Source organism: Scyliorhinus canicula, chromosome 13 (assembly GCF_902713615.1).
Source record: "Scyliorhinus canicula chromosome 13, sScyCan1.1, whole genome shotgun sequence".
In the NCBI taxonomy this organism is placed as follows: Eukaryota; Metazoa; Chordata; class Chondrichthyes; order Carcharhiniformes; family Scyliorhinidae; genus Scyliorhinus; species Scyliorhinus canicula.
In genome coordinates this window covers 159,428,446-159,443,692 of record NC_052158.1, presented here as the reverse complement: position 1 = coordinate 159,443,692, position 15,247 = coordinate 159,428,446, and the positions used below count along the sequence as shown (strand labels likewise).

General features: G+C 54.7%; 1 protein-coding gene across 2 annotated transcripts in view; it reads left to right on the top strand.

The window, feature by feature from the left end:
* The window catches only part of abcf3 (ATP-binding cassette, sub-family F (GCN20), member 3), a 111,251-nt gene extending 98,070 nt beyond the window's left edge, over positions 1–13,181 (top strand). For both annotated transcript variants that reach the window (XM_038815901.1, XM_038815900.1), the window contains 2 exons: positions 9,023–9,110; positions 12,166–13,181. In XM_038815901.1, the coding sequence (XP_038671829.1) occupies positions 9,023–9,110; positions 12,166–12,324 (247 nt within the window). In that variant the 3' untranslated portion in view covers positions 12,325–13,181. The remainder of the gene's footprint in view (positions 1–9,022; positions 9,111–12,165) is intronic.
* Positions 13,182–15,247: the final 2,066 nt, after the last annotated feature.

Genomic DNA, 15,247 nt, shown 5'->3' with positions numbered 1-15,247 from the left:
TCTCCCGTACACACACAGTCTCTCCCGTACACACACAGTCTCTCCCGTACACACACAGTCTCTCCCGCACACACACAGTCTCTCCCGCACACACACAGTCTCTCCCGCACACACACAGTCTCTCCCGCACACACAGTCTCTCCCGCACACACACAGTCTCTCCCGCACACACACAGTCTCTCCCGCACACACACAGTCTCTCCCGCACACACAGTCTCTCCCGCACACACACAGTCTCTCCCGCACGCACACAGTCTCTCCCGCACACACACAGCCTCTCCCGCTCACACACAGTCTCTCCCGCACACCCACAGTCTCTCCCGCACGCCCACAGTCTCTCCCGCACGCCCACAGTCTCTCCCGCACGCCCACAGTCTCTCCCGCACGCCCACAGTCTCTCCCGCACGCCCACAGTCTCTCCCGCACGCCCACAGTCTCTCCCGCACGCCCACAGTCTCTCCCGCACGCCCACAGTCTCTCCCGCACGCCCACAGTCTCTCCCGCACGCCCACAGTCTCTCCCGCACGCCCACAGTCTCTCCCGCACGCCCACAGTCTCTCCCGCACGCCCACAGTCTCTCCCGCACGCCCACAGTCTCTCCCGCACGCCCACAGTCTCTCCCGCACGCCCACAGTCTCTCCCGCACGCCCACAGTCTCTCCCGCACGCCCACAGTCTCTCCCGCACGCCCACAGTCTCTCCCGCACGCCCACAGTCTCTCCCGCACGCCCACAGTCTCTCTCGCACAGTCTGTCTCGCACACAGTCTCTCCCGCACACACAGTCTCTCCCGCACACACAGTCTCTCCCGCACACACAGTCTCTCCCGCACACACAGTCTCTCCCGCACACACAGTCTCTCCCGCACACACAGTCTCTCCCGCACACAGTCTCTCCCGCACACACAGTCTCTCCCGCACACACAGTCTCTCCCGCACACACAGTCTCTCCCGCACACACAGTCTCTCCCGCACACACAGTCTCTCCCGCACACACAGTCTCTCCCGCACACACAGTCTCTCCCGCACACACAGTCTCTCCCGCACACACACAGTCTCTCCCGCACACACACAGTCTCTCTGCACAGTCTGTCTCGCACACAGTCTCTCTCGCACACACGCACAGTCTCTCTCGCACACACACACAGTCTCTCTCGCACACAGTCTCTCTCTCTCACACACAGTCTCTCTCTCTCACACACAGTCTCTCTCTCTCACACACAGTCTCTCTCTCTCACACACAGTCTCTCACAGTCACACACTCTCGTACACACACACAGTCACACACTCTCGTACACACACACAGCCACACACTCTCGCACACACAGTCTCTCCCGCACACCCACAGTCTCTCCCGCACACCCACAGTCTCTCCCGCACACCCACAGTCTCTCCCGCACACCCACAGTCTCTCCCGCACTCACACAGTCTCTCCCGCACTCACACAGTCTCTCCCGCACACACACAGTCTCTCCCGCACACACGCAGTCTCTCCCGCACACACACAGTCTCTCCCGCACACACACAGTCTCTCCCGCACACACACAGTCTCTCCCGCACACACACAGTCTCTCCCGCACACACACAGTCTCTCCCGCACACACACAGTCTCTCCCGCACACACACAGTCTCTCCCGCACACACACAGTCTCTCCCGTACACACACAGTCTCTCCCGTACACACACAGTCTCTCCCGCACACACACAGTCTCTCCCGCACACACACAGTCTCTCCCGCACACACACAGTCTCTCCCGCACACACAGTCTCTCCCGCACACACAGTCTCTCCCGCACACACACAGTCTCTCCCGCACACACACAGTCTCTCCCGCACACACACAGTCTCTCCCGCACACACACAGTCTCTCCCGCACACACACAGTCTCTCCCGCACACACACAGTCTCTCCCGCACACACACAGCCTCTCCCGCTCACACACAGTCTCTCCCGCACACAGTCTCTCCCGCACACAGTCTCTCCCGCACACACAGTCTCTCCCGCACACAGTCTCTCCCGCACACACACAGTCTCTCCCGCACACACACAGTCTCTCCCGCACACACAGTCTCTCCCGCACACCCACAGTCTCTCCCGCACACCCACAGTCTCTCCCGCACACCCACAGTCTCTCCCGCACACCCACAGTCTCTCCCGCACACCCACAGTCTCTCCCGCACACCCACAGTCTCTCTCGCACAGTCTGTCTCGCACACAGTCTCTCTCGCACACACACAGTCTCTCTCGCACACACACAGTCTCTCCCGCACACACACAGTCTCTCCCGCACACACAGTCTCTCCCGCACACACACAGTCTCTCCCGCGCACACACAGTCTCTCCCGCACACACACAGTCTCTCCCGCACGCCCACAGTCTCTCCCGCACACCCACAGTCTCTCCCGCACACCCACAGTCTCTCCCGCACACCCACAGTCTCTCCCGCACACCCACAGTCTCTCTCGCACAGTCTGTCTCGCACACAGTCTCTCTCGCACACACACAGTCTCTCTCCCGCACACACACAGTCTCTCCCGCACACACACAGTCTCTCCCGCACACACAGTCTCTCCCGCACACACACAGTCTCTCCCGCACACACACAGTCTCTCCCGCACACACACAGTCTCTCCCGCACACACACAGTCTCTCCCGCACACACAGTCTCTCCCGCACACACACAGTCTCTCCCGCACACACACAGTCTCTCCCGCACACACACAGCCTCTCCCGCTCACCCACAGCCTCTCCCGCACACCCACAGTCTCTCCCGCACACCCACAGTCACTCCCGCACACCCACAGTCTCTCCCGCACACCCACAGTCTCTCCCGCACACCCACAGTCTCTCCCGCACACCCACAGTCTCTCCCGCACACCCACAGTCTCTCCCGCACACCCACAGTCTCTCCCGCACACCCACAGTCTCTCCCGCACACCCACAGTCTCTCCCGCACACCCACAGTCTCTCCCGCACACCCACAGTCTCTCCCGCACACCCACAGTCTCTCCCGCACACCCACAGTCTCTCCCGCACACCCACAGTCTCTCCCGCACGCCCACAGTCTCTCCCGCACGCCCACAGTCTCTCCCGCACGCCCACAGTCTCTCCCGCACGCCCACAGTCTCTCCCGCACGCCCCACAGTCTCTCCCGCACTCCCACAGTCTCTCCCGCACGCCCACAGTCTCTCCCGCACGCCCACAGTCTCTCCCGCACGCCCACAGTCTCTCCCGCACGCCCACAGTCTCTCCCGCACGCCCACAGTCTCTCCAGCACGCCCACAGTCTCTCCCGCACGCCCCACAGTCTCTCCCGCACGCCCACAGTCTCTCCCGCACGCCCACAGTCTCTCCCGCACGCCCACAGTCTCTCCCGCACGCCCACAGTCTCTCCCGCACGCCCACAGTCTCTCCCGCACGCCCACAGTCTCTCCGCACGCCCACAGTCTCTCCCGCACGCCACAGTCTCTCCCGCACGCCCACAGTCTCTCCCGCACGCCCACAGTCTCTCCCGCACGCCCACAGTCTCTCCCGCACGCCCACCAGTCTCTCCCGCACGCCCACAGTCTCTCCCGCACGCCCACAGTCTCTCCGCACGCCCACAGTCTCTCCCGCACGCCCACAGTCTCTCCCGCACGCCCACAGTCTCTCCCGCACGCCCACAGTCTCTCCCGCACGCCCACAGTCTCTCCCGCACGCCCACAGTCTCTCTCGCACAGTCTGTCTCGCACACAGTCTCTCCCGCACACACAGTCTCTCCCGCACACACAGTCTCTCCCGCACACACAGTCTCTCCCGCACACACAGTCTCTCCCGCACACAGTCTCTCCCGCACACACAGTCTCTCCCGCACACACAGTCTCTCCCGCACACACAGTCTCTCCCGCACACACAGTCTCTCCCGCACACACAGTCTCTCCCGCACACACAGTCTCTCCCGCACACACACAGTCTCTCCCGCACACACACAGTCTCTCTTGCACAGTCTGTCTCGCACACAGTCTCTCTCGCACACACGCACAGTCTCTCTCGCACACACACACAGTCTCTCTCGCACACAGTCTCTCACACACAGTCTCTCTCTCTCACACACAGTCTCTCACAGTCACACACTCTCGTACACACACACAGCCACACACTCTCGCACACACAGTCTCTCCCGCACACCCACAGTCTCTCCCGCACACCCACAGTCTCTCCCGCACACCCACAGTCTCTCCCGCACTCACACAGTCTCTCCCGCACTCACACAGTCTCTCCCGCACACACACAGTCTCTCCCGCACACACACAGTCTCTCCCGCACACACACAGTCTCTCCCGCACACACACAGTCTCTCCCGCACACACACAGTCTCTCCCGCACACACACAGTCTCTCCCGCACACACACAGTCTCTCCCGCACACACACAGTCTCTCCCGCACACACACAGTCTCTCCCGCACACACACAGTCTCTCCCGCACACACACAGTCTCTCCCGCACACACACAGTCTCTCCCGCACACACACAGTCTCTCCCGCACACACACAGTCTCTCCCGCACACACACAGTCTCTCCCGCACACACAGTCTCTCCCGCACACACACAGTCTCTCCCGCACACACACAGTCTCTCCCGCACACACACAGTCTCTCCCGCACACACACAGTCTCTCCCGCACACACACAGTCTCTCCCGCACACACAGTCTCTCCCGCACACACAGTCTCTCCCGCACACACACAGTCTCTCCCGCACACACACAGTCTCTCCCGCACACACACAGCCTCTCCCGCTCACACACAGTCTCTCCCGCACACAGTCTCTCCCGCACACACAGTCTCTCCCGCACACACAGTCTCTCCCGCACACACACAGTCTCTCCCGCACACACACAGTCTCTCCCGCACACACAGTCTCTCCCGCACACCCACAGTCTCTCCCGCACACCCACAGTCTCTCCCGCACACCCACAGTCTCTCCCGCACACCCACAGTCTCTCCCGCACACACACAGTCTCTCCCGTACACACACAGTCTCTCCCGTACACACACAGTCTCTCCCGCACACACACAGTCTCTCCCGCACACACACAGTCTCTCCCGCACACACAGTCTCTCCCGCACACACACAGTCTCTCCCGCACACACACAGTCTCTCCCGCACACACACAGTCTCTCCCGCACACACACAGTCTCTCCCGCACACACACAGTCTCTCCCGCACACACACAGTCTCTCCCGCACACACACAGTCTCTCCCGCACACACAGTCTCTCCCGCGCACCCACAGTCTCTCCCGCGCACCCACAGTCTCTCCCGCGCACCCACAGTCTCTCCCGCGCACCCACAGTCTCTCCCGCGCACCCCACAGTCTCTCCCGCGCACCCACAGTCTCTCCCGCGCACCCACAGTCTCTCCCGCGCACCCACAGTCTCTCCCGCGCACCCACAGTCTCTCCCGCGCACCCACAGTCTCTCCCGCGCACCCACAGTCTCTCCCGCGCACCCACAGTCTCTCCCGCGCACCCACAGTCTCTCCCGCGCACCCACAGTCTCTCCCGCGCACCCACAGTCTCTCCCGCGCACCCACAGTCTCTCCCGCGCACCCACAGTCTCTCCCGCGCACCCACAGTCTCTCCCGCGCACCCACAGTCTCTCCCGCGCACCCACAGTCTCTCCCGCGCACCCACAGTCTCTCCCGCACACCCACAGTCTCTCCCGCGCACCCACAGTCTCTCCCGCGCACCCACAGTCTCTCCCGCGCACCCACAGTCTCTCCCGCGCACCCACAGTCTCTCCCGCGCACCCACAGTCTCTCCCGCGCACCCACAGTCTCTCCCGCGCACCCACAGTCTCTCCCGCGCACCCACAGTCTCTCCCGCGCACCCACAGTCTCTCCCGCGCACCCACAGTCTCTCCCGCGCACCCACAGTCTCTCCCGCGCACCCACAGTCTCTCCCGCGCACCCACAGTCTCTCCCGCGCACCCACAGTCTCTCCCGCGCACCCACAGTCTCTCCCGCGCACCCACAGTCTCTCCCGCGCACCCACAGTCTCTCCCGCGCACCCACAGTCTCTCCCGCGCACCCACAGTCTCTCCCGCGCACCCACAGTCTCTCCCGCGCACCCACAGTCTCTCCCGCGCACCCACAGTCTCTCCCGCGCACCCACAGTCTCTCCCGCGCACCCACAGTCTCTCCCGCGCACCCACAGTCTCTCCCGCGCACCCACAGTCTCTCCCGCGCACCCACAGTCTCTCCCGCGCACCCACAGTCTCTCCCGCGCACCCACAGTCTCTCCCGCGCACCCACAGTCTCTCCCGCGCACCCACAGTCTCTCCCGCGCACCCACAGTCTCTCCCGCGCACCCACAGTCTCTCCCGCGCACCCACAGTCTCTCCCGCGCACCCACAGTCTCTCCCGCGCACCCACAGTCTCTCCCGCGCACCCACAGTCTCTCCCGCGCACCCACAGTCTCTCCCGCGCGCCCACAGTCTCTCCCGCACGCCCACAGTCTCTCCCGCACGCCCACAGTCTCTCCCGCACGCCCACAGTCTCTCCCGCACGCCCACAGTCTCTCCCGCACGCCCACAGTCTCTCCCGCACGCCCACAGTCTCTCCCGCACGCCCACAGTCTCTCCCGCACGCCCACAGTCTCTCCCGCACGCCCACAGTCTCTCCCGCACGCCCACAGTCTCTCCCGCACGCCCACAGTCTCTCCCGCACGCCCACAGTCTCTCCCGCACGCCCACAGTCTCTCCCGCACGCCCACAGTCTCTCCCGCACGCCCACAGTCTCTCCCGCACGCCCACAGTCTCTCCCGCACGCCCACAGTCTCTCCCGCACGCCCCACAGCTCTCCCGCACGCCCACAGTCTCTCCCGCACGCCCACAGTCTCTCCCGCACGCCCACAGTCTCTCCCGCACGCCCACAGTCTCTCCCGCACGCCCACAGTCTCTCCCGCGCACACACAGTCTCTCCCGCGCACACACAGTCTCTCCCGCGCACACACAGTCTCTCCCGCGCACACACAGTCTCTCCCGCGCACACACAGTCTCTCCCGCGCACACACAGTCTCTCCCGCGCACACACAGTCTCTCCCGCGCACACACAGTCTCTCCCGCGCACACACAGTCTCTCCCGCGCACACACAGTCTCTCCCGCGCACACACAGTCTCTCCCGCGCACACACAGTCTCTCCCGCGCACACACAGTCTCTCACGCGCACACACAGTCTCTCCCGCGCACACACAGTCCTCTCCCGCGCACACACAGTCTCTCCCGCCGACACACACAGTCTCTCCCGCGCACACACAGTCTCTCCCGCGCACACACAGTCTCTCCCGCGCACACACAAGTCTCTCCCGCGCACACACAGTCTCTCCCGCGCACACACAGTCTCTCCCGCGCACACACAGTCTCTCCCGCGCACACACAGGTCTCTCCCGCGCACACAACAGTCTCTCCCGCGCACACACAGTCTCTCCCGCGCACACACAGTCTCTCCCGCGCACACACAGTCTCTCCCGCGCACACACAGTCTCTCCCGCGCACACACAGTCTCTCCCGCGCACACACAGTCTCTCCCGCGCACCCACAGTCTCTCCCGCGCACCCACAGTCTCTCCCGCACACACACAGTCTCTCTCGCACAGTCTGTCTCGCACACACGCACAGTCTCTCTCGCACACACAGTCTCTCTCACACACACAGTCTCTCTCACACACACAGTCTCTCTCACACACACAGTCTCTCTCACACACACAATCTCTCACACACAGTCTCTCTCACACACACAGTCTCTCACACACAGTCTCTCTCTCTCACACACAGTCTCTCACAGTCACACACTCTCGTACACACACACAGTCACACACTCTCGTACACACACACAGCCACACACTCTCGCACACACAGATGCACACTTCCACTGGACAATGATCAGGAGGAGTGGTCCTGATTCGTCATTTTTTTCTTTTCCCTGAACACTTAGTCTGTTGTAATCTCTGTCTTGTCCTCTGAGGTAGGTTCCAGAAACATTTATATGGACAAGGTCAAAGATGCAAGACAATACTTTGAATGCGAGCCGTATATGTTTCTGGAACCTACCTCTTCATTCACCTGAGGAAGGAGCTGCTCCCCGAAAGCTAGTGATTCGAAACAATACTGTTGGACTTTAACCTGGTGTAAGACTTTTATTTATTATTTCATAGGGTGTAGGCGTTGCTTGCTACGCCAGTGTTTGTTGGTCTAATTGCTCTTGAGAAGGTGGTGGTGAGTTGTCTTCTTGAACCGCTGCAGTCCCGTGGCAAGTACACCCATGGTGCTATTAAGGAGAGAGTTCCATGATTTTGACCCAGCAACAGTGAAGGAACGGCATATAGTTAGTTCCAAGTCACGATGGTGTGTGGTTTAGAAGGGAACCTCCATGTTGTGGTTTTCCCAGGTATTTGTTGCCCTTTTCCTCTAGATGGTAGTGGTCATGGGTTTGGAAGGTGCTGCCTAAGGACCCTTGGTGAGTTCCTGCAGTGCATCTTGTAGATGGTACACACGGCTGCTACTGTGCATCGGTGGTGGAGGGAGTGAATGTATATCGATGGGATGTCAATCAAGTGGGCTGCATTGTCCTGGATGGTGTTGAGCTTCTTGAGTGTTGTTGGAGCTGCACTCATCCAGGCAAGTGGGGAGTATTCCATTACACTCCTGGCATGTGGCTTGTACAGATACAGTGGGTCTGGAGACTCAGACCAGGTAAGGATGGCAGATTTCCTTCCCTAAATGGCATTAATGAACCAGAGGTTTTTACAACAATCGATTAGTTTCATGGTCGCCATTACTGAGACTAGCTTTATATTTCATATTTTTAATTAATTGAATTTTAAAATTTCATGGTGTCTTCAGACATTATCCTGGGCCTCTGAATTACTAGTTTAGTGATGTTACCACTGTGCCATCATCTTCCCCCACCTTGTCTTGTTGACCATATGTGCGGGTCATTTTTCAGACATTTTTCTCTGAAGTATTAAGTGTTCGTTTTTAAATTCCAGCCCGAACTTTTATATACTGGATGAACCTACAAACCACCTGGACATGGAGACCATTGAAGCATTGGGAAATGCACTTGAGAAGTTTAAGGTAATAATGGGGATGAGAAAAATATCAGCCATGATTGAATGGTGGAGCAGACTCGGTGACTCGATGGGCCGAGTGGCCTAATTCTGCTCCTATGTCTTATGGCCTTTGTTTGCAGGAGTTGTTTCCAAAACATCAAAATTTTATCCAGGCAAATTACTAAACACTCAAACCTAAATAATTTGTAACAAGAAAGACTTGCATTTCTATAGTGCAATTCACATACACCGGACGTTCATAATCCTCTCTCTCCTGCTCATGGGCAAGGCCAATATTTGTTGGCCATCCCTAATTTCCGTTGAATTGACCGGCTTACTCGGCCATTTCAGAGAGCAGTTAAGAGTCAACCACATTGCAATGGGCGTGGAGTATGATGTAGGCCAGACCAGGTGAGGACAACAGATCTCCTTCCTTTCTTCAAAAAATATATTTTTATTCCAATCACATTCAAAAATTCAAACAACCAACAAACAAAAACAACCAAGTTACAAATCGTTTGACATTTTCCCCTTTTGACACATTCTGCTCGCTGTGGTCAGATACCGCCCTTTCCACCTCTTGGATCGTCGCACCTTGTGACTCCCAGCTCCAAGGGTCTACTGCTCCTTCAATCACCCCAGAACAGTCCTCTTGCATCTCTTTCCGATGATGCTGAAACTCCCCCTTGATAAAATCCATCAACTGCTTAGGACAGCACGGTGCCGCAGTGGGTTAGCACTGCTGCCTCACGGCGCCGAGGTCCCAGGTTCAATCCCGGCTCTGGGTCACTGTCCATGTGGAGTTTGCACATTCTCCCCGTGTTTGCGTGGGTTTCGCCCCCACAGCCCAGAGATGTGCAGGGTAGGTGGATTGGCCACTCTAAATTGCCCCTTAATTGGAACAAATGAATTGGGTACTTTAAATTTATTTTTAAAAATAAATTTTTTTTAAAAATCCATCAACTGCTTCACAGGCAGTGAGGCCGGTGATGGCGATGCTCCCAACTCCGCCATACTCTCAGTTCCTGCGCCATGTGGATCCTCCACCTCCTGAGCCAAGACTTTACTTGACTTTTACCGGGTATTGCAACCCGCCGACATTCCACTGAGGAAGGGAAACCAGCTCCCTCCAATTATTTTTGCACTTTTTAATTAACCGGGTAGAAAGGGCCACCTTGTTTGTGACTGACCAGCCCGTGGCCGGCACACGGAGGTCCAGATTTCCCTCCTTAAAGGACATTAGTGAACCAGATAGAAACAGAGGAAAACCCTCAGACACTTCTGATGCATTTAGATAAGCACTTGAAAGACTATAGGATGCAAGGCTATGGACCAAGTGCTGGAAAATGGGCTTGGAATAGATAGGTGCTGGATGGCCTGTGCAGACACGATGGGCCAAAGAGCCTCTTTCTGCGCTGTAAAACTCTCTCTCTGATAATCGATAGTTTCATGGTCACCATTACTGAGATTAGGTTTATATTCCAGCTCTAATGATTGACTTTAAATTCCCCCAGAGGCTGTGGTGGGTTTTGAACCCATATCCCCAGAGAATTAGCTTGAGCCACTGGATTATGATGCCGCCGTCCTCCCTTTACAGCCAGTGAAATATTTTTGAAGTGTAATCACAGTTGTAATGTAGGAAACGCAGCAGCCAATTTGCACCTGGTAAACTCACACAAACAGCAAAGCGATAATGACCAGATCATTGTTTTTCCAATGTTCACAGAATCGTTGCAGTACATAAGGAAGCCATTCAGCCCATCAAGTCTGCACTGACTCTCCGAAAGAGCATTCTATCTAGTGCCACTCCCTTGCTTTATCCCTATAAGCATGCACATTCGCTCTTTTCAGATGATAGTCCAATCCGCTTTTGAATACCTCAATCGAACCTGCCTCCACTACCTTCCCAGGAAGTATGTTCCAGACTCCAACCATCCTCTGGGTGAAAACAAATGTCCTCATATCACTTCTACCCTTTTGCCGATCATTTGAATGGGGGGACTTCTCGTCTTGATGCTGTGTGGAATGGGAATAGTTTCTCACTATTTACCCTGTTCAACCTCTCAGGATCTTGACGGAAAACAGGTCCAATCCCTCCAATCTATCCTCGTCACTACAGTTCTTTATTCCTGGAACCATTCTTGTGAATCTGCTCTGTACTCTCCAATGCCTTCACATTATTCGTTAAGCATGGTGCCCAGAAGCCTGCCCTGCCATTGATCTTCGCGATCTGTTTGTGGCCGTAACTTACCTGCCTGCCCCATAACTCATGACTCCTGTAGATCAGAAATCTGTCTCACTCAACCGTGAATATGTCCAAAGACCCAGCCTTCACTGTTCTTTGTGGAAGTGAATTCCAAAGATCCTCAGAAAAAAATCCTCCTTGTTCCGTCTTAAATGTCACACCCCTTATTTTTAATCTGTGCTCCTCTAGTTCTAGATTTCCCCACGAGGGAAACCATCCTCTCAGCATCTTCCCTGGTCAAGTCCCCTCTGAATATTTTATGTTTCAATAAGATCACCTCTCATTCTTCTAAACTCCAATGAGTATAATCCCAGCCTTTTCTCAGAGGACAACTCCTTTATGCCAGGAATCAGAATGATTAAGCATTCCTGAATTGCTTCCAATGCAAGTTTATCCCTCCTTGGCTGAATGGCCTCTTTCTGCCCTGTAGAGATTCTATGAATTAACAAGACAAAAACTGTACACAGTACTCTAGGTGTGGTCTGAGCAATGCACTGTTCAGTTGTAGCAAAGCCCTCCCTATTTTTATACTCCACTCCGATTGCAATGAAGACCATGCAGCACATTGTTGGTTGAGAGGTAAATATTTGCCATGACACCGGGGAGTACTGCTCTGCTGCTCTTTCAATCTTTTATACTCCCCTGAAAGAGGCACCTCCCCCAGGATTGGCTCTGGGAGTATCAGTCTGGATTGAGCTGAATTCTCTGGAGTGAAGCTTGAATGATAACCTGGCTCGGATGTGAGAGTGCTACTCGCTTTGCCAGAGTGCATGTACATTGTTTTTTTCTGAAGTTGAATTTGCTGTTGCTGCAGTAACGCTGTGTGATCTGGCAGGGTGGCGTGATCCTGGTATCTCACGATGAGCGGCTGATCCGTATGGTGTGCAAGGAGCTGTGGGTGTGCGGCTGCGGAACAGTGAAGCGAGTAGATGGTGGCTTTGACGAGTACAGAGACATTCTCCAGGAACAATTCCGCAAGGAGGGATTTCTATGAGACTGCAGCCTTCAGCTCGACCCCGCTGAACTGGGATGCGAGGACTGACTCAGACTGGCTGCTTTCGTCGCTCGAGGCTGTGTATATGGCCCACTTACAGCACCTCCCATTTCTTCACTTTACTGATCTCTCTTGGTTCCCCAGATTAGAGACCAGAGATTTGTTTACAGTTTTCCAGCCTTGAAACTTTTATTACTTTCCTTTATCTATAATTTAGTACATCTATAAATTAAAAAACACCCTCCCCACAAACCCCTCCAACACTTCCCTGCGAAAGAAATGTAGCTAATATCAGTTGGAAACCTTCCGCAATGATGGCAGTTCAGTGCAGTAACTCATTGCTAATGTAATAATTGTAATAATTAGTAAATATTTGTCCCTCTGCTCACTTTCAGAAGTGAAATTCCCATCAGTAAGGTTTGTGGGCACAAATAAACTTGAAGTTCAGTGTGGTTTAGAGATGCATTTTTGCATGAGGATGGTTAGAACATGAACTTTATGGTGACCCCAGCTGATGTTTGTTGGGGAGTGGGGAGCCCTGTGCCCACCTCGTACAGTCAGCCCTCCGTCCAATCTTCATTCGCTGCTACTTTTCTGTTGTTCAATGCAGACTGGGTCAGTTTTGGTGCCATCTCTCGGAACCTGCAGTCGCAACACCAAACTAGATTTTAACCAACTAATGAAGTTGTTTTGAGAGCTGAAGGATATGGCGGACTGTGCTGTAACCGGTGTCTTTGTGCTCTGCTTTGGGATCAGTCCAGGTTGCTCTCTATCACCAGGCTACACTGAGTGGACTTTCTCTCAAACTGAGTAACATCAAATCATTTGACTACCATAAATATTTTCAACAATTGTCATTAGTTGATGTATTGTGTTAACAATGATTCACCAGATTTACCATGCACCCACCCCACTGCTTAAACAATTCTCCCCATCTCTCAATCCGTGCTGGATTGCGAACTGACCGTCCATGGGACATTGAGCACAGCAGCATCAGCTTCAGTTCACACCCTAAGAACTGGATGTAGTTCAGGTGATGAAGGTACAGGGGTTCTAGATAAGAGCTACGAAGGTGATCTGCAACATACCTAGAAACAAACATAGCAGGAGGAGGCCATTTGGCCCTTCGATCTTGCTCTGTCATTTATTATGATAATGACTGATGATCAAATTCAACACTCGATCCCTTAGCCCCAAACGCTATACCTAATTCCTTCTTGAAATTACACAACGTTTTGGCCTCAACTACTTTCTGTGGTAGTGAATTCCACAGATTCACCACTCTCTGGGTGAAGACATTTCTCCTCACCTCAGTCCTAAAACATTTACCCCTTATCCTCAAACTATGATCCCAAATTCTGGACTCCCCCACCATCGGGAACATTCTTTCTGAATCTACCCTGTCTAATCCTGTTAGAATTTTGTAAGTTTCTATGAGATCCCCTCTCACTCTTCTAAACTCAACTGAATATAATCCTAACCCAGTTAGTCTCTCCTCATATGATATTCCCGCCATCCCAGGAATCAGCCTGGTAAACCTTCGCTGCACTCCCTCCATAGAAAGAACATCCTTCCTCAGATAAGGACACCAAAACTGGGCACAATAGTCCAGGTGTGGCCTCACTAAGCCCTGTGCAATTGCAGTAAAACAACTTGATTCCTATACTCAAATCCTCGGGCTCTGAAGACCAACATACCATTTGCCTTCTTTACTGTCTGATCACGGACTGATCCAAAACCATAACACTGGAAATCTGAAATAACAGTACTGTGGGCAGGTGGCAGTTGTGTAAAGAAGCAGCTCGCGTTTCAGCTCCATGATCTTTCGCCATTCTGATGTGAGAATTTCCAGCTGAGCTTCGGGAAAACTGTGGAAACACTTTTACTTTCTGCCTTCAAACCTGACATCTACATCAAAGCAATTTCCCCCCTATCCATTCTGTTCAGACCCCTCATGATTTTGAGTACCTCTATCAAATAAATTATGGTCAATAACCTAACAACAGAGCTGGGAAAAGTTAGAAATGTTTTAAGCATTTAAAATGGAGGCTTGAAAATGCCCATAAGGGAAGCTTTTCGTTTAGACAGGCAGCATTGACGGCACAGGCTTGGAGGGCCGAAGGGCCTGTTCCTGTGCTGTATTGTTCTTTGTTCTCGGTGATTGGGTTAGAGGCGTTGTCCTCACATTGAACAACTTCCCTTTTAGCTCAATTCACTTTCTCCAAATAAGAAGCGTTGCTGCGGGAACCGACAAAAGGTTATTTTTAAAATATTTTTATTGAAACGTCCATTTTATGCATAACATCAGAACAACACAAAACCCCAATCACAAACCCTTTCCATAGAACTCCATTAACTCCCAACACCCCCCCCCCCCCCAGCACCAGCAACTAACGGTGATCAGCTCTCTGAAGTACAAGATAAACGGCTGCCATCGGTGGGAGAACCTAGCAATTACTCCCCTCACTGTCTACTTGACTTTCTCAAGGTACAGGAACACTCGAAGAGCCCCCAGCCACACTGAAGCACTGGTGGAGAAGCTGACTTCCATCCCATCAACACTCTCCTCCGAACAAATCAGCGAGGCGAAGACCATGGCAATGGATCCGGAACTTGCAGTGCTGGCGAATCTTACATCCCATAAATGGCCACTAAGGAACAGGGCTCCAGTTCAATTTTCAGAATCGCCAACATAATCTTTATTGTCACAAGTAAGCTTACATTAACACTGCAATGGAATTTCTGTGAAAAGCCCCTAGTCGCCATACTCCGCCGCCTGTTTGGGTACGCTGAGGGAGAATTGAGAATGTCCAATTCACCTAACAGCATGTCTTTCTGGACTTGTGGGAGGAATCCGGAGGAAACCCACGCAGACTCGGGGAGAACATGCAGACTCCGCACAGACAGTGAACCAAGCCAGAAA